This window comes from Haliotis rubra, unplaced genomic scaffold (assembly GCF_003918875.1).
Source record: "Haliotis rubra isolate DU_JTF1 unplaced genomic scaffold, ASM391887v1 Scf731, whole genome shotgun sequence".
Taxonomy (NCBI): Eukaryota; Metazoa; Mollusca; class Gastropoda; order Lepetellida; family Haliotidae; genus Haliotis; species Haliotis rubra.
The window spans coordinates 241,037-262,930 of NW_025767448.1; the positions used below are offsets into that span (position 1 = coordinate 241,037).

At 40.6% G+C, this 21,894-nt stretch overlaps 1 protein-coding gene across 1 annotated transcript; it reads left to right on the forward strand.

Moving 5' to 3' along the window:
• The first annotated feature begins 800 nt into the window (after nucleotides 1-800).
• Nucleotides 801-19,744, forward strand: LOC124259657 (complement component 1 Q subcomponent-binding protein, mitochondrial-like). Its single transcript, XM_046693835.1, is given in 7 exon segments — nucleotides 801-936; nucleotides 5,006-5,107; nucleotides 5,109-5,154; nucleotides 12,977-13,067; nucleotides 14,802-14,931; nucleotides 16,647-16,735; nucleotides 18,872-19,744. Coding segments are annotated over 7 exon segments (741 nt in total). The 3' UTR covers nucleotides 19,019-19,744.
• Nucleotides 19,745-21,894: the final 2,150 nt, after the last annotated feature.

The following is a 21,894-nucleotide window of genomic DNA, read 5'->3' on the forward strand; positions in this document are numbered from 1 at the left end:
TGGCTTTGGACTGGCAGATATTCTGGGGCAAACAAGTCAAAGCAACCCGAATTCCCGCTTCAGCGGTAATATTGGCCTTCTTGCTAGTGCTAACCTTAACAATTGCACTATTAACGTTGTTGTTGGAACAAAACCGAACACTGAAAACTGACGTTGTTGCAGACATAATGGCGGCCATAGTTTGACATACTGCATGCCAAGGTCTTTGCAAAGGCCAAGGTCGAATATCGTCACGTTGTGTTGTGACGTCACTTGAATTGTTCGATGACGTAATGCATTGCGGGGTCAGTCAACCCACTTAGAAGTTGGTTTTGAGTAAACTTACAGCCAAATTCCTTCATTGTTTCCTGTTTCTTTTCAACACAAATTCCATGTATTTCAGCAATGTAATGCTATTTTTGAGGGTCTTCTGCAAATGATAATGCCCTCAAAAATAGCATTACCCTTATAACATCAACACGCAACGTCATCGAGCCAACAGTGAGTGAGTTAAAATTTTACATCGCGTCGGCAATATTACAGCCATATAGCGATGAAAACAAGGTAATCAATTTAAAATATCTGTAGACAAAGGACAGTAAAACCAACTGAACTATCACAGATATATACTTAAAACTGAAAATTAAATCTAAAATACTTTAACTATAGAGGACGATACAATATAAACACAGGCTATTGATCGCCAACAACTGATCGAGCCAACAGACTCCTGTTTGCACAGCAACATCGCCTCCAACCACCACGAATCTTCAACAAGAGGGTGTTTTCCGATGAGTCAAGGTTCTGTGTGTCATTTGCGGATGGAAGACAACGCGTCTACAGGCGGCGACATGAACGTCACCATGATGGTTGTGTTCTTGAGAGGAATCGCTTTGGTGGAGGAAGTGGGATGGTTTGGGCTGCAAATAATGCCAGATTTCCCAGTGATCTCATTCAGTAAGAACAACGTGCACCAGAGCTAACATAGCTAAGTGACCGCCTCCGTGGTGTAGTGGTTAGCGTCCGCCCGGAGAGCGGAAGGTCGCGGGTTCGATCCCTGACCGCGTCATACCAAAAGACGTTAAAATATGGTACTTGTTGGTCCCCTGCCTGGCGCTCGGAGTCAATATAATGTGTCTGAGTGGGGTATTCATGCTTCACTGCGGCATGGTATCTCAGTGGGCTAGCACTATAAAACCAGCTGGGGTAGTACATACGCCCGCATGCACGTCGTCATATGAGCGAAATATTCTCAAGCAGGACGTTAACCCCAATTTCACCTCACCTCACCTCACCTAGCTACGTATGTACCTAATCCAAGCCCTAACCATACCCGTTACCTCGATGAGGTGACCCGTGAAGATCCTGGTAAGAATTGATCTTCAGTAACCCGTGCTTGTCGTAAGAGGCGACTAACGGTATCCGGTGGTCAGACTCGCTGACACGTCATCGCGTAGGTCGATGCTCATGGTGTTGGTCACTGGATTGTCTAGTCCATACTGGAATATAGCTGAGTGCGGCGTTAAACAACCAACCAACGAAGGACGCCATTACACTGAATCCGATGTATTATTATCCCCAACGCCGAAACAAGTCCGTAAGTTAGCAAATATAGTATGTGTGCCCAGTTCGTTTTACTAAAGTTTATCTTACGGGGGTCCACCAATCTTCTACCCTCTGCTTCAAACACTGACGTGAACGTTTGCGACAGAACATATTCCAAAGATGACGTCCTGAGAGGTCCTGAGAGGTTGCTGGTATATTGTTATAAGCGGCGTAAAACGTAACTCACTTAATCAATCACATGGCACGTATCAATGGCCTTGCGAATATCGATATTAAGATTTTACACACGCTTCTTCCAATTTTGTTATGTTTTTCTCAAGTCCTGTTCAAGGGAAATAATTCGTTACGTTGATCACACGCGCGTATACTCGCTAGTTCACTCCACGCTTTCCGTTTTGAAATCTTTCATCAGACATCATGGCCGGAGTATTCAGAAAGTCATTGCTGTCATCGGCAAAACTGATCGGGCGTCAGCTCGTGACATCAAATGCAGCATGTGCATCGAGGACGTCTTTGCCTGTCACGCTGTCGTCTCCGAGTCTGAGGAATTTCAGCATGCTCAATCCCACACGTGCCCTGGCCGGAGCTGGACTACGGTCAAACACGTGTGGATGTTGTGGGCTGCACACAGAAGGTATGCTAGCTGTTTCAACTGTAACAACTTCAAGTTACACTTGCTCAAAATATATTTTGAATAGTACTCAGTGGGTAGAACTAATGAACAAATTAACTGCAGTTTCAAAGTGAGGGGTCGTTGTCGGCATGGTTACTGTACAGACATACAGATATCGAACGGGATATTATAGATAAAATAGGATATATTTTAACATTTTTCTAATTAGTTCACAAACTATCAATTTCCGCACGAAATGGTTTATATGATCATATAGTAATGGACCTCCTCAGCTTGAAAAGAAAATCAGTTTTTGCACAAAATGGAAATTTATATCATGTTCAGGAAAAGATGTTTCATTAAGAACACAGATTTTCCTTTTGAAAACTAAAACTGAATATCTATGTCATTAATTTTGCTGAAGGGGTCGTTGTCGGCACAGGTACTACAGATACGTACCCTAGGGAATGGAATCGTCCTAGGGTACATTTCTGTATTTTCATAATGGCCAGGGTACATGCCTGTAGAACCCGTGCTGACAACAAAACCTTCATGATTTATTTAAGTGAAAATTGTCAAAACTATTAGAGACTTATATTTAAATAGCAATTTCCAAACTCCTTTATTATGTGATGAAAATTCTCAAAAAGGGTTTGAATGAAAACCTTAGGACATCAAAACTTGATTGATGTTAATATCCTCATGTTGAAATGCACCGCTTCAAATTTATTTGATAAATATCATAATTATAGTCCGATTGCAAATTAGGCAAATGGCCTATAATAGCCCGATGACTAGGTTTCCCCAACCTGAGGATATGTACCCCATGCATCTTTGTTTCTGTATACTACCCGCGATCAGGCGAATGGGAACTACTTACGGTGTCAGTTTTAGATTGAGGAGTATGGACACATGATGGTGTCGTCCGGTGTTTAGTGTACCCATTTCTGTATTTTCACTTTGTTTAGGGTAAATTTCTTCAAACAGATACGTACCCAGTTATGTTTCTGTATAAGGACAATGACCCTTTTAGCAGGAATAAGTGATGTTCCTTCTCTCCCCATCTCGGCATACGGCCTGTAACATTAAAATTTTAAAAACTCTTAACCACCCACCCCTTTTCTTTTTTTCTTTTGTGTGTGTGTGTGTGTGTGTGTGTGTGTGTGTGTGTGTGTGTGTGTGTGTGTGTGTGTGTGTGTGTGTGTGTGTGTGTGTGTGTGTGTGTGTGTGTGTGTGTGTGTGTGTGTGTGTGTGTGTGTGTGTGTGTGTGTGTGTGACAATGTGCTCAGCAATATTCAAGCAAATATATGGTGGCGATCAGTTAATGATAAAGTAGAGGCGAGAGAATAGTACTGAACACAACTTGTCCATAATAACAGTGTAGGAAAGATAGCCCGTCCCAACGTCCGAGACGGGTGAATTTTGTGGAGGACGGGTTAAAAAAATATCTAGTCCGTCCTCATGTCGGGTCAATTTTAGCAAACCAATGACATATATATAATGATTATAACCTTTTTGAATATTTACTGCCAAAGGTGTTTTATTTATATTTGGAGGATAGGCTAGATTTTGGCAGGACTGGTAAAAATTTGACCTGCCAGTCCTGTGGACAGGCTAGATTTTCTACATCTTTCCTACACTGATAATAAGCAAATCTGTTTTCCTCAAAGAAACAACCAATTTCACTTTCAGTGCATTCAAAGTTTTATTTACATGGTACTGAGCTGTACATGTAAATCAGATTCTCACTTAGACCATGCATGTTCATAAGCTTAGAGTTGGATTTGGTCTTCAGTAACCCATGCTTGTCATAAGAGGCAAATAACAGGATGGGGTGGTCAGGCTCGCTAACTTAGGTTGGCACATGTCATTGTATCCCAATGCATAGATTGATACTCATGATGTTGATCACTGGATGATCTGGTCGAGACCGATTATTTACAAACTGTCGCAATATGGCTGGAATACTGCTGAGTGCGACGTTCAACAACAAACAACCAACCTTAAGGCTAACAAATTTACAAACTATTGATTTGTCACGAAATGAAAATGAAAAATATTTTTCACAATTGCAAATGTTGGCCATGGCAGTCCTTGATAATAATTGTTCCTGGTATTTTAAGCATTTGCTGTCTCTAACATATAACAAGCAGAGGCCCAGATAAGCTGCGTATCCGGGTAAAATATGCATAGAATTACGTATTGAAAAATAATTGTTGCGTACCAATTAGGCATTTAAAATGATAGATACACAAAAAGTTTACACAAATGCGTACGGAATATATTTATAAAAATCGCTTGCGTAATGAAAAAGACATCGATTTCTATGAAGGTGTACTGTTAGTATAGGACAAGTGTTGCACTGTCAGTATAGGATGAGGGATTTTTTATGAAATAATTTCCATTATATTTAAGTTGGTTTTGATTAGGTATGACATAAGGCAGAACATACCTGCTTAGTAAACTTACTCAATGACATAATACTTAGGTGATTAAAGTGACTGAAATATGCACATATTTGAAAGCAGTGGGTAACGGAAAATGAAATACCCACTCAACATTCATAATACCCACTCCAAAAAAATACAGTGGGTACAGTACCCACATGAGCTAAATCTTATCTGGAGCTCTGTAACAAGTACTACAGTTGCAGTCACAACAATTTCTGCTACTACTAAGTTCGATTCCCCACATGGGTGCAATGTGTGAAGCCCATTTGTGGTGTCCCCTGCCGTGATATTGCTGGAATATTGCTAAAAGCGGCATAAACCCAACTCACTCACTCACTACTACCACTAAAAATACATGTGTAACACTTGCTCACCTGGATTTATGTGTTGCTGACAGTTGACAAGGAATTATCAACATTCCTGGAAAAAGAGATCAAGTTTGAAGAATCCACCAGCAAGTCAAAGGCAGGCCTGCCAAAGATCCCAGGATTCGAGGTCTCGGGCAGATGAATCCCAGGTCATTCTTACCCGCACAGGAGAAGTGAGGTAGGATTAGAGTCTAGAACACTTTGTCTGTGCGTGTAATTCATGAACCAGGCACTACTCCAGCCCTATACATCTTCATCAGTCACGGGACAACACACCCAATTCTGATGTTCCAGGGTTGGTGGATTAGCTTAGTGGTTAAAGCGTTGGTTCATGATGCCGAGGACGTCAGTTTGATTACCTATGTGGGTACAATATGTGAAGCGTATTGTGTCTGTTCCAAGCAGTGATAGTTCTGGAATATTCTTTTTCCAAATTAAGGTAGTAAGCTGACAATAAAAAATCCACTTTCTACTGTTTCCAAACTAGGTTTTAATTTTGTGGCTTAATCATTCTGACTCCAGTAACTCCCTTCAATATCCCTCCTGGGGCGGTGGGGTAGCCCAGAGGTTAAAGCGTTCGCTCGTCACGCCGAAGGCCCGGGTTCGATTCCCCACATGTGAAGCCCATTTCTGGTGTCCCCTGCCGTGATATTGCTGGAATATTGCTAAAAACTACGTAAAACCATACTGAGCCAGTCAGCCAATATCCCTCCTATTGACCAAACTAATGTAAAGATCAAGGTTAGAACTGGCCTTGCACTTGCTGCACTTGTCCTCATAAAGATGCCTATTTCAGCTAACTGTTCAACTGACAGGTGCCCCGTGAAGATCCAGGTTAGAATTGCTTGTCGTAAGAGGTGACTAATGGGATGGGGTGGTCAGGCTCACTGATTTTGTTGACACATGTCATCGTATCCCAATTGTGTAGATTGATACTGATGCTGTTGATCACTAGATTGGCTCGATTATTTACAGACCGCCTCAATATATTTGGACTATTGCTTAGTGCAACTTTTAATTAACTCTTTCAACACCAGTCAACCAGAGGCATTTACTGCCATGACACCGAGTTCCCAGAGACTCTAAGGTCACAGATGAAGCCTATGTTTATGAAGGAAGTTATAAGCTTGTAAAATGTTATTGCTACATCTTATACACCATTTAAGAGATCTAATCCCACTGTTGATAAATATGAAGTTTATTTTTATAATATTATTCAAATAATACAACTACAACTGAAATATTGACCAATCACATCCACCTCTTGTATTACTTGCACTTGCTAATATTTATATTGTGAAAGAACAGTTCAAACACTGCTTCACATCATTTCACCATATTAACGAAAAACATGAAAAGATTTTGAAAATATCTGTAAATGCAGAGTGCTGCAATGGACTGAAATCTGCAAGGCAGTCACAATGTTATTTATGAATTCAGTTGTTAAATTCTTAACTTAATTTTGTTTGGATTGTGCTTAGACTCTTAAGCTTGCCAAAATGAAACTAAGAAATCCAAGTTCGGCAAGGGTGAAGACAAGACTTTAACTGCCTGTTATCTTCTTTGCCCCGGAAAATTGCATGATACAGTCATCCCTCGCCATAACGCAGGTCTTGACACGTGTCAACCAATTCCATCCTCCCAATCCTATTAGTCGCCTCGCAGGAGGTACAAACTTTCAAAGTACAATTAAACTTACCAACTTTTTTAAAAACAGTAATTTTTCCTTATCCTGACTCATGCTCTTTTTGCTTGTCTTCTTCTTCTTGCGAACATAGTGGAACACTTGTATCTCCCTAATTGAAGCTCCCTTCAATGTAAAATCACTAATTAGTACTCAGCACGAGTTACCTCCCTTCCACAAGCTCGGGAACGAGGGCGCCACCTCCACCCATGTGCCTCACTCTCTCCTTCTTCGCCCAGTGAGCTGGACGTGAGAGCACCTGTGTCTCCCGACACACTATATCCTTTGATTATATTTAGTTAGTTACCCTCGTATAGACATCTATAGAGGTTTAGCTAGTATCCTTCAACAATTATATATTGATATTTAGTCGTGTTTCTACTGTTTATTCACGGACGCGTTTTGTTTCAGTGGATTACGCTGATAAAAATTCTGTTCTGTTGCAGATTACGCTTTTTATTCTGCTGCTGATCCGCATTTAATATGCCCTAGTTGTACTGCGCCATGTTCATTTTATTCACGCTTGCAGTTGGCGGTACTAATTTATCCATTTCTGCCTTTAATAAATAATTACTTTGGCGCTTTGAGACGCCGCAGCAGATAGGTCGCTGCATGCAGAGTCTAGCCATGACTGATACACCTGAACCCCTCGCCAGTCTACTGCTGTTGGTCGACCCCGCTCCCGTCTGGTGTTCCGCTAGAGTGCTGGAGAGGCGTGGGACGTAGTCCGCCGTCTCCAAGAAGCGTCCTGCTTCCCCAGACATCCCATCGTCGCAGCCGAAGACTAGAGTTTTTCTACTGCATCTCAACGCGACCTCTGAGGGGAAATCAACGAAGTCTACTTGAACTTTCTCAGCCGAGATTGTTCCCGTCGCAGATTTGGGCCTGTATGATGATCAGCCGATCATCATACCTGATGTACATCAAAAGAATGACCGAGGGCAGCGTCGACCTCTGAGGGGAAATCAACGAAGTCTACTAGGACTTTCTCAACCGAGATTGTTCCAGCCGCTGAACTGAGCCTCTACGATGATCAGCTGATCATCATCCCCGACGTACGCCACAAGAAGCGACCGGAGACATCTACAGTGACATCAGCAGAGATCGCCATGCAGCCTGATGTCTCTACACTGACGTCAGACGACTTCCCTGAGGGTCCCGCCGCTAACATCGCAGAGAGGGCACCGACTAATTCGTCGCAGACCATCCCAGATGAACTGTTGCGGCAAATCATGATCATGATGGAGGGCCACCACAGACTGGGAAGCAGCCAGCCCAAGGCCCGAGCCTTCGCCTTCGCGAAGGTTCCAACGCAGACGACACCCCAGAGGCACCCCCATCAGCGTAGCAGCCACGACGAAGCCACCTTCGCGAAGGAAGTCGCAGACCACCTCCACGGCGACCCAGATGTACAGCTCTTCGCTAAGGCCTTCGCTAAGGCGGGATAGATCATCACCTTCCTCGCTTCATCCCTAGATGCGGACTCAGACCGTCAGACCTCACGGAAGCCTTCGCGAAGGTCAAATCGCCGTTCCCCAGGACCGGACGCAGAGGAAGCTTCGCGAAGGCCTTCGCGAAGGACACCTGACTACACGAGCTTCGCGAAGCTATCAACATTCTCCTCACAGGTCTCCGAGAAGGTCAACCCATAGACGAGTTCACCAACACGATCTCCGCTGCCAACTGCCGCTAACCAAGGCCGATCTCCTCGTACATCACCACACAAGTCTGCACATAAGTCTACAGTCAGGTCTCCCCGAAAGGCCACCCGACATAGAGATAGAAATACACAGTCCACCATCAGAAGAGCATCAACCTCTCATCAGTGATGCTGGATAGAAAATGATGGAGGCATCATTTTCTCAGACGCTGAGATACGATATTGGATGGTAAACAACCTAGATCTCTCTTCACCTTCCAAGAGTGGCAACTCGGGCGCAGACATACCTGATAAAGGAAGACGAGGCAGACGCCATCACCTTACCTCCAATCGACTCGATTGCTGCGGTGCCACAGTATGTAGACACAGCCTACCATAAAGCCATAACAGTTCAAACGCCAGAGGCGATGTTATTGGCATTAATAGATCTAGAACGATCAATGAGATTCTTATCACCAGATTTCGCGGACACCCACTTCTGAAGATGATAGGATGATCTACTCGCTCTACTTATGCAGAACCAGCAAGAACCACACCCTGTATGAAGCTAACGCCATATATTGATCGGTTTCTAGACACTTCGCTAAGGAAGTCCCAGGCCACCTCCGCCAAGGAGCTACAGCCTCACCAGTTACAAGGGACGCCACGGAGGAGTAGCGCTTCACCGACCCCACATATTGCTGAGTGCGGCGTAAAAACAATACACTCACTCACTCACCCTGTTGAACACAGAGGTCGCTCATGGGCAAGCCATATATAATATATATACTGATCGGGTCTGACTCAATACCTTCGCTAAGGTCGCTAAGGCTAAGTGGCTCCAAGTCTACCTCACACAGGAAATCTAGATTGATACTTCGAGAGCTTCACAAATCTCCGGCGCCCACCGAGGAATTCTCCTCCAAGGTCTCCATATATTAGCCACTCGGCCATATATAGCTACTGCCAGTCCGCTCAAGACATCGCATAAGTTGTCTATCAACTGTATGCCATATGCCGCCTATAAGCCTACGCTAAGACAATTGCACAGGCTATTTACAACACAGAACGCCGCTATATTAATTAATCAACGACGCTGCATAGATCTTCACAGAAATCAACCTTTCCGTGATAGATTGCTAGAATATGCAATCCCGACTACGATACGATTATCTACATGCGACCATTACGCAGATCTGCAGACAATTCAATATCGAAATTGAACAGCAGCCTTGTTACAGCGAGTATAACTCATAATCGTCAAAGTTTCTGAGAAGAAATATGTACAACAAGTTCAGCTTTAATTCTACAATTATGACGATACATTCATGTATACAGTCTACAAGCTGACAACTTGCAAGTTTATTGTACCTTTATATAAGAAAGTCGGAATTATATTCAAAACTGAACTTACTTTCACGACAGCCAGGAAAATAACCTACCCAGCATTAATATTACAGAGCGAGGTATTTCGCTACCGAGGTTTCGCTAAGCGCTACCTTTAACCTCAAACACGTGGGTCACTCGGGTAACTTCGAAGCTACGTGAAGACCGACGATTATGCTAATATCAACGACGCAAGATTTTATACAAGGTTTTTCCTGCTACACCGGGTGACATCACAGCTGGTATTCTACAGAATCAAAATGCCTTGTTCTGATTGGACCACTTGGACAACGACTCCACGAGAGGTCGATCTTAGTTCACAGGTCAACACTTACGCTACAAGTGACAACTATATATCAGTGAACGAGCAAGCCTCCTTACAGTCCAGTTAATCTGAACCTTCATGATTGGGCTGCTTTCTTCAGGTTATAGACCTCCCCTGTCAAGTTAGGACGAGGCACGGCAGTCAGGCAATTTTACATAAACTTCAACGAGGACAGACACACCTGGTTGTGCACCTACATCGCCAAGGACTTCGCAGCTTAATAACCTAGACGACGGGATACAAGTGGATCTAAATCCACAGCCGCCTCAGACTACAGCTGAATTTCATAATCAAGCTACTAACACAACTAGATGGTTAGTAAACCTACTTAAACTTTCTGATTGGAGAATTAAAACGGAAGTTTCACCCTCCAACTTGGGGATCTGAATATAGTGTTCCAACACCTCACAAGTGAGGTTTATGAACACGCCTGGATGACATACTTGGACTTCATGATACGATGATTCTATCACGATGGCCAGCAAGAGCACTGTAAATTTATCTCCACCGAACCAAACAGAAGGGAATAATACAACAGATTATTTCCTCTATCATCAACTTACGAGAATGAAATCTCACGCACTATATCTCCGCTTGATCAGAACTGTCATACTACGTGCATACAAGACGGATGGACCTAATCCGACCCTCCATGAGCTTTTAATACTCATGATATTAGAGCTAACTTCTGCATTGATCTACACAATGTTATTTGAAATAATGGAGGGTTTATTTTCTGAGATCCGATATGGTGGTTGCCAACCATTATCTGAGAGATATCATCACCGAGGACGCCTCAGGTATCCACCAATTCGATCCCATGGTCCTCGCACAACAGTTGACAGTTCCTCGAGAAGATAAGTCAATCTTACAGATTTCTACTTATCTTATAACAGTACTAAATAGCTACATGCTATATATAATTTGCTTAAGTTCTTTTATCATCACAGTACTATGATTATTACATCATACAATATATAAGTTAACAACTCTACAGAGTTGGTTATTATATATTTACCTTAACTTAATTATATCTTAAGCATAGTACTATACTCAGATTGTAAAAATATATAAGCTAACAAACTCTACAGAGTTTGGGCTATTATATAGGTAGCTTAAGCTTATTCATATCTTAAGCTCAGTACTATGTTTATATCATATAAGTATATTAGCTAACAAACTCTAAAGAGTTTTTGCTATTTGGCTTAAGTCTCATCATATCTTAAGCAATATGGTTACATTATAACATGTATTAGCTAACAAACTCTACGGAGTTTTTTGCTATATGTAACTTAAGCTTATTCATATCTTAAGCGCAGTACTATGTTTATATCATATAGGTATTTTAGCTATCAAAACTCTAAAAGAGTTTTTTGCTATTATATATTTGGCTTAAGTTTCATCATAATTTAAGCTTTATGGTTACATTATAATTTGTATTAGCTAACAAACTCTACGGAGTTTTTGCTATTATATATGTAGCTTAAGTTTCCTTCAAATCTTAAGCTCAATACTATGTTTATATCATATAAGTATATTAGCTAACAAACTCTACGGAGTTTTTGCTATTATATATGTAGCTTAAAGTTTCCTTCAAAGCTCAATACTATGTTTATATCATATAAGTATATTAGCTAACAAACTCTACGGAGTTTTTGCTATTATATATGTAGCTTAAGGTTTCCTTCATAAACTCAATACTAGGTTTATATCATATAAGTATTTTAGCTAACAAACTCTAAAGGGTTTTTTGCTATTATACAATTAGCTTAAGTTTCATCATATCTTAAGCAGTATGGTTACATTATAAAATGTATTAGCTAACAAAACTCCACGGAGTTTTGCTATTATATATATAGCTTAAGTTTAATTATATCTTAAGCTCAGTACTATGGTTATAACATAAAAGTATATTAGTTAATAAACTCTAAGGAGTTTTTTTTTGCTATATACATTTAGCTTAAGTCTAATCTTATCTTAAGCTTAGTACTATGGTTACATTATTAATCTATAAGCTAATAAACTCTACAGAGTTTTGGCTATTATATATGTAGCTTAAGTTAATTATATCTTAAGCACAGTACTATACTCATATTGTAAAAATATATTAGCTAACAAACTCTACAGAGTTTTGCTATTATATATGTAGCTAAAGCTTATTCATATCTAAAGCTCAGCATTATATCTATATCATATAAGTATATTAACTAACAAACTCTAAAGAGTTTTGCTATTATATAATTAGCTTAAGTTTAATCATATCTTAAGCTTAGTACTATGTTTATATCTTAAAGTATTTTAGCTAACAAACTCTAAGGAGTTTATACTAGCATATTAACAAGCTTAAGTCTATTAGTCTTAAGCATTGTATTAATGTTATATATACTTTATCATAATAAGTACTTTGTAATAACCTTTATATGGCAGCTGATAAGTTAGCAGCAGGAATTCATCAGTTCAGTACCTTTATGAAGTTCCCATAGGGTTATTACAATCATCACAGTTCAAATCACTAATTATTAAAATCCAAAGTATTATATATTTCCCACCTCCCTTTCCGTCGGAGTCTACAAGCAAAAAGAGCATGAGTCAGGATAAGGAAAAATATGTAATTTTTAGAGTAAAATTGATATTTTATACTTATCCTGACTCATGAGGTAAGCCCTCCCATCCTCCCCACATAACACTTTGGATTTCCCTGTAAATTCAAATGTTGGGCTCAGTATATGAGGAGAGAGTGAGGCACATGGTGGAGGTGGCCTCTGCTCTCCCTGGCTTGGAAGGGAGGTAACTCGTGCTGAGTACTAATTAGTGATTTTACATTGAAGGGAGCTTCAATTAGGGAGATACAAGTGTTCCACTATGTTCGCAAGAAGAAGAAGACAAGCAAAAAGAGCATGAGTCAGGATAAGTATAAAATATCAATTTTACTCTAAAAATTACATTATATTATTGTTTTCCCCCAGCGTGAAGGTGACTTTCAACATAAACGGGTCAGCCGACTCGGACCAGATGCCACAGATCGGGGACACGCCACCCACTGATGAGGACGTGCAGGTGAGATTACCTTGTCTAATTTATTTGTCACTTTTCCCATATTAACTTCATGAGTTAAGAAATGAAATTTTACAAATCTGACTCATTTCATGCACAACGCCTGCAACGCTTCACATACAATATTTGCATATTGGTCTTAAATTGATTGTCACACTCAATACTATTCCAGATATATGAAAATGTCCTTTATCATTCAACTGAAGTATTTATCCATCACGTAAGCTCATCATATAAAAGGGGCGGTGGGGTAGCGTAGTAGTTAAATCGTTCTCTCGTCACGCCAAAGACCCAGGTTCGATTCCCCACATAGGTACAATGTGTGAAGCCTATTTCTGGTGTCCCTGCCATGATATTGTTGGAATACTGCTAAAAGTGGACCACGTCATACCAAAAGACGTTAAAATATGGTACTTGTTGGTCCCTGCCTGGTGCTCGGCATTAATGATGGACTGGTCGGCTCGGAGTCAGTATAATGTGTCTGAGTGGGGTATTCATGCTTCACTGTGGCATGGTATCTCAGTGGGCTAGCACTATAAAACCAGCTTTAGTCTGGGCTAGTACAAACAGACGCACATACACATGCATGCACGTCGTCATATGAGCGAAATATTCTCAAGCACGACGTAAAACCCAATTTCACCTCACCTCACCTCCAAGAAGTTGAGATGTTTTTGGCCGGAGCATGTGGTAAATGTTTATGAGCAGTAGGAATACCTAATATGATGGAGACAGTGTAATCAAAGGGGAAGTGCTACAGGGATACATGTATCAGTGTTGCCAAATGGATATTACAGGCTACAGATTTGAATTTGAATTTGATAAAGGCAGATTATCTAAATTCCCTGTGACCAATATTTCATAATCTGAACACCATCTTCCGGTACAGCAAAGCAGACTACAAACAAACAGCCTAACATGCCCAAGGAAGATTTGTTACTGTTGAGAAACGGTGTGATTCTACACAATTGAAACAGAAACACAGTCACAAAAACTATGTTTTGGAACTGTTTTGATAACTTTCTAAAAGTCCAAAATGAAAGTTGTATATTCCTGAAATACACCCAAATATGCCATGAATTGTTGAGAATTTACCTGTATAGAAAACGAATTTTAACAATGTGTTTTCAACCAATCAGAAAGGCTGATAGGACTTCAAGGTATTACCACTATAGCAGTACAATGCATTATGTTTTGCAGATGCTATTCCAATAAAAATCTGAACTCTGTTGTGTTGGGTAAAAAATAAAATTTGTGATGATCTTTATTAAGTTAATCCTTATGCTGTTGATCACTGGATTGTCTGGTCCAGACTCGATTATTTACAGAGCGCCGCCATATAGCTGGAATATTGCTGAGTGTGGCGTAAAACTAAACTCACTCACTCACTATTAAGTTAATCAAACACATATTCACAACTGATGTTTATCTTTTTAATTGATTGATAAAACAGCATACATACATACTCTAAATTGTATTTATAAACGAAAGGAGGAATCCCTAACTTTCCAACCTAACTTCAAGAATGTTGCCAGAATCAGAAGATATACTTTTAGTGCCTCAGTATGTTTGATGTGTATGTACAGTCAGTGTCACTCACTGTGAAACATTTCAGGTCCCAAAATACTGTAATATGGATACCTGTATTACAAGATATTGTAGTACACTGTATTTGCCAATACACAGCCTTGGCGGCTTACCAATCCATTTGTTTCCAATGTGGTGTTCTACCTACAGATGATCTCGAAGCCTCCTTTTACTGTGGAGCTGGACAAGGGGTCGGGAGAGGTGCTGGCATTCCAGTGTGCGTTCTCCCCAGCGGAGGACATGGAACAGGAGTCCGGGGAACAGGGAACAGAAGCAATCGGTAAGTAGGGGTCACTTGTTGGGAGTTCGCGGAACAGAAGCCATCGGTAAGTAGGGGTCACTTGTTGGGAGTCCGGGGAACAGAAGCCATCAGTAAGTAGGGGGCACTGGTTGGGAGTCCGGGGAACAGAAGCCATCGGTAAGTAGGGAGCACCTTGTTGGAGTCCGGGGAACAGAAGCCATCGGTAAGTAGGGGGCACTTGTTGGAGTCCGGGGAACAGAAGCCATCCGTAAGTAGGGGACACTTGTTGGGAGTCAGGGGAACAGGAACCATCGGTAAGTAGGGGGCACTTGTTGGGAGTCCGGGGAACAGAAGCCATCGGTAAGTAGGGGGCAGTAGGGGGAACACAACAGCCATTGGGGACACTTGGGGAGTCAGGGGAACAGAAGCCATCGGTAAGTAGGGGCACTTGTTGGAGTCAGGGAACAGAAACCATCCGTAGTAGGGGACACATCGGTAAGTAGGGGGCACTTGTTGGGAGTCAGGGGAACAGAAGCCATCGGTAAGTAGGGGTCATTTGTTGGGAGTCCGGGGAACAGAAGCCATCAGTAAGTAGGGGGCACTTGTTAGAAGCTGGGTTTCAGTTTTGCCATTTACTGATTACATTAATAATGTATGGAAATAATATTTTGCACCAAGTCATGTTTCCATGGAAACAACAAAAAATGAAATTCTGATAAACTTTAAGATATCAAAGGGCACATCTGTTGGTCATGATTAACATGTGTGTTAAGTTTGGTGAACCTAGCATGTACAGTTTCGGTCATATGCTCCGGAAGCAGAGGTATACTAGTAATTAGAAGTTAATGATAAACACATGAAGGTGTCAGATATTTTTATTATTTCAACAGTACTCCCTTGTGAAACAGTTGCTGTTGATAGTTTCTGAAGTAAAATCTTTAATAGTTGACATACATTTTAGAAATTCAACACCCAATTGGATCATCAGACATCATTATTAATTGAGCCAATTAAAATTGATTTAAACATTTTGGATGTTTAAACGTAACTTGCAAAATAACTTGTTCCAAAAGTTAGGTTGACGGACAATAGTTTCAAATCTTGGATGAGTCTTTGAAAAGCACACACTAAGCCACTTACATTACTGGTGAATATATGAATACTAAAGGGTTCTCCAGAAAACCATTAGTGTTTTGGCCTTTTGATATAAAACAGCAGTTTTAAGTGATGCTTGATTGTTCTTTCTTGGTGTTATCAAGACAGTCTTTTTGAGCATTTAGTATTTTCCAAAGTAATACATTTTAAGGCTCCTGGTACCATATATACAAAGCCATCATAGATAACACCATTCATAAGCCTATGATAGAAAGGTATAGAGTTGTGATGGGTTGTACCGTTAAGAAGCCTTTGTGTACAGGGCCTCTTTTCACAAAGCTATCGTGGGGCCGGTGGGGTAGCCTAATGGTTAAAGTGTTGGCTCATCACGTCGAAGACCCGGGTTCGAATCCCCACATGGGTATAATGTGTGAAGTCCATTTCTGGTGTCCCCCGCCGTGATGTTGCTGGAATATTGCTAGAAGCGGCGCAAGACGAAACTCAGTCAGTCAGTCAGTCGATAAGCTATCATAAGGCTACGACTGTTGTAAGTCTGTGTCAAAGTATAGGAGGTGCGACAGTCCTAGCGCTATGATAGCTTTGTGAAATGTGACCAGGAACTGTGGGCCATGCTGTGAGAGACCTCTGTCTTGTTTCAGTCGACCAGTTTGAGATCCAGGAGGTGTCGGTCCATCAAGGAGACTGGAAGGACACAGTGTACACCCTCCCAGCAGAAACCATGGACGGGGTGAGAGAGATGTAGTGGTTGCCACATCCTAATCTTAGTCGCTAAGACCAAGTTGATAGATATGTTTCCCTACTAACCCCAATATGGAGGCCCTGTCCTGAAAATCTATTCTCGTTTTTCTCTAAGACCAAGTTGATAAATATGTTTCCCTACTAACCCCAATATGGAGGCCCTGTCCTGAAAATCTATTCTCGTTTTTCTCTAAGACCAAGTTGATAAATATGTTTCCCTACTAACCCCAATATGGAGGCCCTGTCCTGAAAATCTATTCTCGTTTTTCTCTAAGACCAAGTTGATAAATATGTTTCCCTACTAACCCCAATATGGAGGCCCTGTCCTGAAAATCTATTCTCGTTTTTCTCTGCAAACTCTGTAGCTTATGTTACAGTTATTCCAACCTTTGATACCACTATTGTAATTCTGCTGCACTTTATTACAGTTAAGCCAGTGATTATCAGAAAGAATAAATGCCTACAAAACCAAACCTACCTACTGTATTTAGAATTTATTCAGCATCCCATGTTTATTGCTAGAGACTAATAGAATCAGACTTGCTAACTTCAGGGCTCGAAAATTCCACTCGTCTGCTCATATTGACGAGTAAAATTTGTTTGATAATTTGCTAGAGGAAGAGTACGTTTTCTGACACAACTATTTTTCAAAACAACAAGTTTAAGTTTTGTCCAATCACGATTCCCCATAGCAGACTGTTGCAGAAAAGCATCATTAGAAACCAATCTTTATTCAATAAAATTGCTTCTTATAACTGTGAAATTTATCTTGGCAAAATATCACTTGCTTGGTGACAGTGTTGATGTTCAGAGCTTTCGAACGATACCCACCATCAAATGAATTGCCTCACATGTTATCCGTACTAAGCTTCCAAAACGGACGTATTTCATGCTGTTGTATCACATTACCGAGCGGAAAGCTACTGATATCGGGAAATAGATGACCATACATATTATTTGAGAAATCTTTTTAAAATAATATTCCGATTACGTAAAAATTAAAATATAAAAGAAAAAGGTCTCTTGAAACTCATGTCATGGCAGTAAATGCCTCTGGTTGGCTGATGTTGTATGAGTAAACAGATTAGTGGAAATTTTAATTTAACCTAATGTTTTAATAATCCTGTCATTTATTAAACCCACTTGCCAGGTGTCATTGATATTTTCAACAAGGTAATAAGTTCACTATTTCATGCTTTGTTGGGTTTACAATATCCACTACGTTCATTTGTAATTTGCTAGTTTTCTCAAATATTTCAAGTCTGAACTGCGTATCGTCTTACAAAACCAAGGGAAGTAACATGTTTCTTTTTCTTTAAAGTTCAGCTATCTTAAATGGTGAGCAAATTAGCTCATAAAGTAAGTAATGTTTATTGTAGTTTTATTCCAAGCAAACATTTTGAAATAAAATAGTTTAAATTTACTTTCATAATGTTGCATAGGGCAAGTACAATTTTAGAAGGACGAGTGGAAAGTTCATATTACTAGCCCTGCAGGGCAAGTGCAGATTTTAACATTTTTCGAGCCCTGAACTTTATTGACTTTATTGATGCATGTCATCATATCCAAATTGTGTAGATGGATGCTCATTATGTCAATCACTGGATTGTCTGGTCCAAACTTGATTACGTACTGACCAGCTGTCATGTAGCTGGAATACTGCTTGCTGTGAATTTTGGATACAATGACAAGACAAGACCATTTTAATCCAGACTTTCAATTGTTGGTGGGGGCTGGTTTGGTAGCCTAGTGGTTAAAGTGTTGGCTCGTCATGCCAAAGACCCAGGTTTGATTCCCCGCAAAGATGACGTCCTAACCTTGAGGACCGGGTTCACGTGTTCACGTCTCGGGTCGTTTGGACAAGGCGTCGCGCTTCAGATCAGAAGGTCCTTGGATCGAATCCAATCATATGGCGTTCACTTGTCACCATTTCTGGTGTCCCTTGCCATCATATTGCTGAAATATTGCTAAAAGCGGAGTAAAACCATACTCACTCATGAATGGTGAAAGTTTTGAGGATGTGTAGGACCATTATATGAGTGACATTAATTCATGACATGGAATTGACAAAAGTAGTCAATTACTCCTTAACTGCTCAGTAACAATGTTTTGGTAATATTTCCAGAACCTGTACGACCTGCTGATGGACATGCTGGACGAACGCGGCATCAATGATGAGTTCATCAACAACCTTGTGGAATTCAGCACTGCCTACGAACACGGGAAGTACCTCGGTTTCCTCCAAAAACTGAAGTCTTTTGTTGAAAAGTAACATCTTAAACCAAAGATACTCCAGAGGAGCATTTATATGTTGGACACAAGCTGGGATGAGAGACTGGACAGATGTGAGGGCTGTGTGAAGCTGGCACGCCAGACATCACCCAACACGGACAACAGAGATAGTTGTGTTCATTACCATCAGTGCTGAATTCTATGGTGACATTTCACTTGCAGGAAGAATTTATATATAGTGCTAAAAATATTACAGAGCATGTCTTGAAAAAATCAGGAATCCTAGACATTTTGAGTTTTATATGCCATAATGGAGTATATATGAAGATATGTTTGGAGGTCTCACTGAGAAATGTTATTTCTATTGTTTTGTGTTAATAGCCTCTGTATCTTACTTTAAACAATTTCATTGATTTTTTTTTGTGCAGTTGCCCATCGCAACGATCATTGCATTGGTTTGGTTAATTACATGCTTCTGTTGTGTATGTGGAATAGTGTGAAGCCCATTTCTGGTGTCCCCCGCCGTGATATTGCTGGAATATTGCTAAAAGCGGCGTAAAACTAAAATCAGTCAGTCAGTATGTGGAATATTCCTGACTGCAGTGTCAAGCATCGAACAAGTATTGATACAAAATGTTGAAATGTTTTTCTAACTGCTTTTGTTATCAAGTTTATTAGATCACTGTCTCTTGCCTCCAGAGCTATCACAGGGCTCCAGATAAGGGGCGTATGTACGGATAAAAAATATGCACGATACGGTAGGAAATAATTTAGAAAACGTAGCAGATACGCACCACTGCAATGGTGTACGGTCTTAGAATCATTTACAGACGTATTTATCTGAAAAAGTACTGTTTTATTGTTTATTGACCTGTTTACACAAGACTAGCAATGTTGTGGTGCGTATATGAAACGAAACACAAGGTTACTGATCCGCCATTAAATTCCATTCAGTACTCTGAATGTACTCTTATGTTTTTCCAGTACTCCTATATTGAAAAAATAAGGAGTACGTACTCCTGATGTTGAAAAATTATCTGGAGCCCTGTATCAGTAATACATGGATTTATTACCCTCATAAAGTTTAGTGTACTGCCATTAAATACTGTCCCCCAAATCTCGATTATTGCTGAGTGTGGTGCCACACAAGCAAAACAAACTGTCAGCCATTCACATATGTATGACTTTTCATTTTATGTTTTTGCACAAATCATTAATCAAAATCATGTATTTTTTAACATGTGGACTTTCTAGGCATTAGTGGCCTAATCATTTAAATGGTTTGTAGACAGTGTTTGAGAGATTCTTGCATAGAAGTGACCAGTTGTCTAGTTCATGAGGTATTTTTCTACCAATTCTTCATAATGGTATAAAATGTCTTTGTAGATGTTGGTGTTCTGTCTCCAAATACTGAAGACCAGCCTGATACAAATCCTTGATTATCAATGATGTCTCCGTTCTGGTAGATAAATACCCAGCACCCATTCATGAGAGGGTTTTATATGAAGTGATGACACTTTTGCAATCGCTCATGTCACTAAATTAACCCAGCATTTTCTTGCTTGTGAAACTGTTTGTCGATTTCCGCATGCACAAGCATAAACAATTGCAACTTCATGCACACATGCTCATTTTGTATGAAGTATAAGGGTGGAGACGTGTTAGATGAGCAGTTAGGTGAAATATATATGGTTATGAGTACTGGGTCAGAAGGTGTTGTCATGCTGCAGGTTAAGTTACAGACTGTACCGAAGATGTGCATATAGCTGTTTTCAAAATTTGATTGAACACCTGTTTTGGAGATCATGTAACACCTGTTTTGGAGATCATGTAACGCTATCATGTAACGCCTGTTTTGGAGATCATGTAACGCCTGTTTTGGAGATCATGTAACGCCTGTTTTGGAGATCATGTAACGCCTGTTTTGGAGATCATGTAACACCTGTTTTGGAGATCATGTAACGAGATCATGTAACACCTGTTTTGGAGATCATGTAACACCTCTTATGGAGATCATGTAACACCTGTTTTGGAGATCATGTAACACCTGTTTTGGAGATCATGTAACACCTGTTTTGGAGATCATGTAACGCCTGTTTTGGAGATCATGTAACGCCTGTTTTGGAGATCAGGTTATTGAGACAGTACTGAACACAGCTATTGTCACTGATCGGTATATGGGTCAAGGTGTTTGTCACCTTGAATGGGGATACCCTAATAGAAAATCAAGGATGCGGTAATCATGTTTGTCCATCTGAAGAGACAGCTAAGTTTACACACCGATATTGTGGTTCAGAGAGAAGTGTCCACCTTTGGTCATTGTTTCCAGCCTTTGAAGGATTTAAGGAAACTGCCCATGTCCTCACCCAGGAAGCTGATCTGACAGTGACTTTGAGATGGACTAGTGACATTGACATGGTTGCTAGGAGACCTGTCATGGAGACAGTCGCCCTCCCTGTGAGTGAATGTAGGTGTGAGACATATATAGATGAATATATAGCGGGTATGCATGTGTGTGATCAATTAGCCAGACATATACAAATAAAAAAGTGAAATTCAAACTAGTTTATGTTGTTTTTGCTTGTACTGGGACAGATTTGGTCCCATCAAATTGGGGGCGGTGGGGGAGCCTAGTGGTGAAAGCGTTCGCCATGCGGATGGCCAGGGTTCGATTCCCCACATGAGTACAATGTGTGAAGTCCATTTGTGGTGTCCCCTGTTGTGATATTGCTGGAATATTGCTAAAATCAGAATAAAACTAACCTCACTCACTTATCAAATTGTAAGTCTGCAGGCTAGAATCGATGGTAAAGCATTTGCCCAGATTTGAACTTGCAGGTGGGTTGAACCTGAGTGATAACTATCAGAACACTGTATTACTTAAGTAGCCGGGAGAGCGGAAGGTCGCGGGTTCGA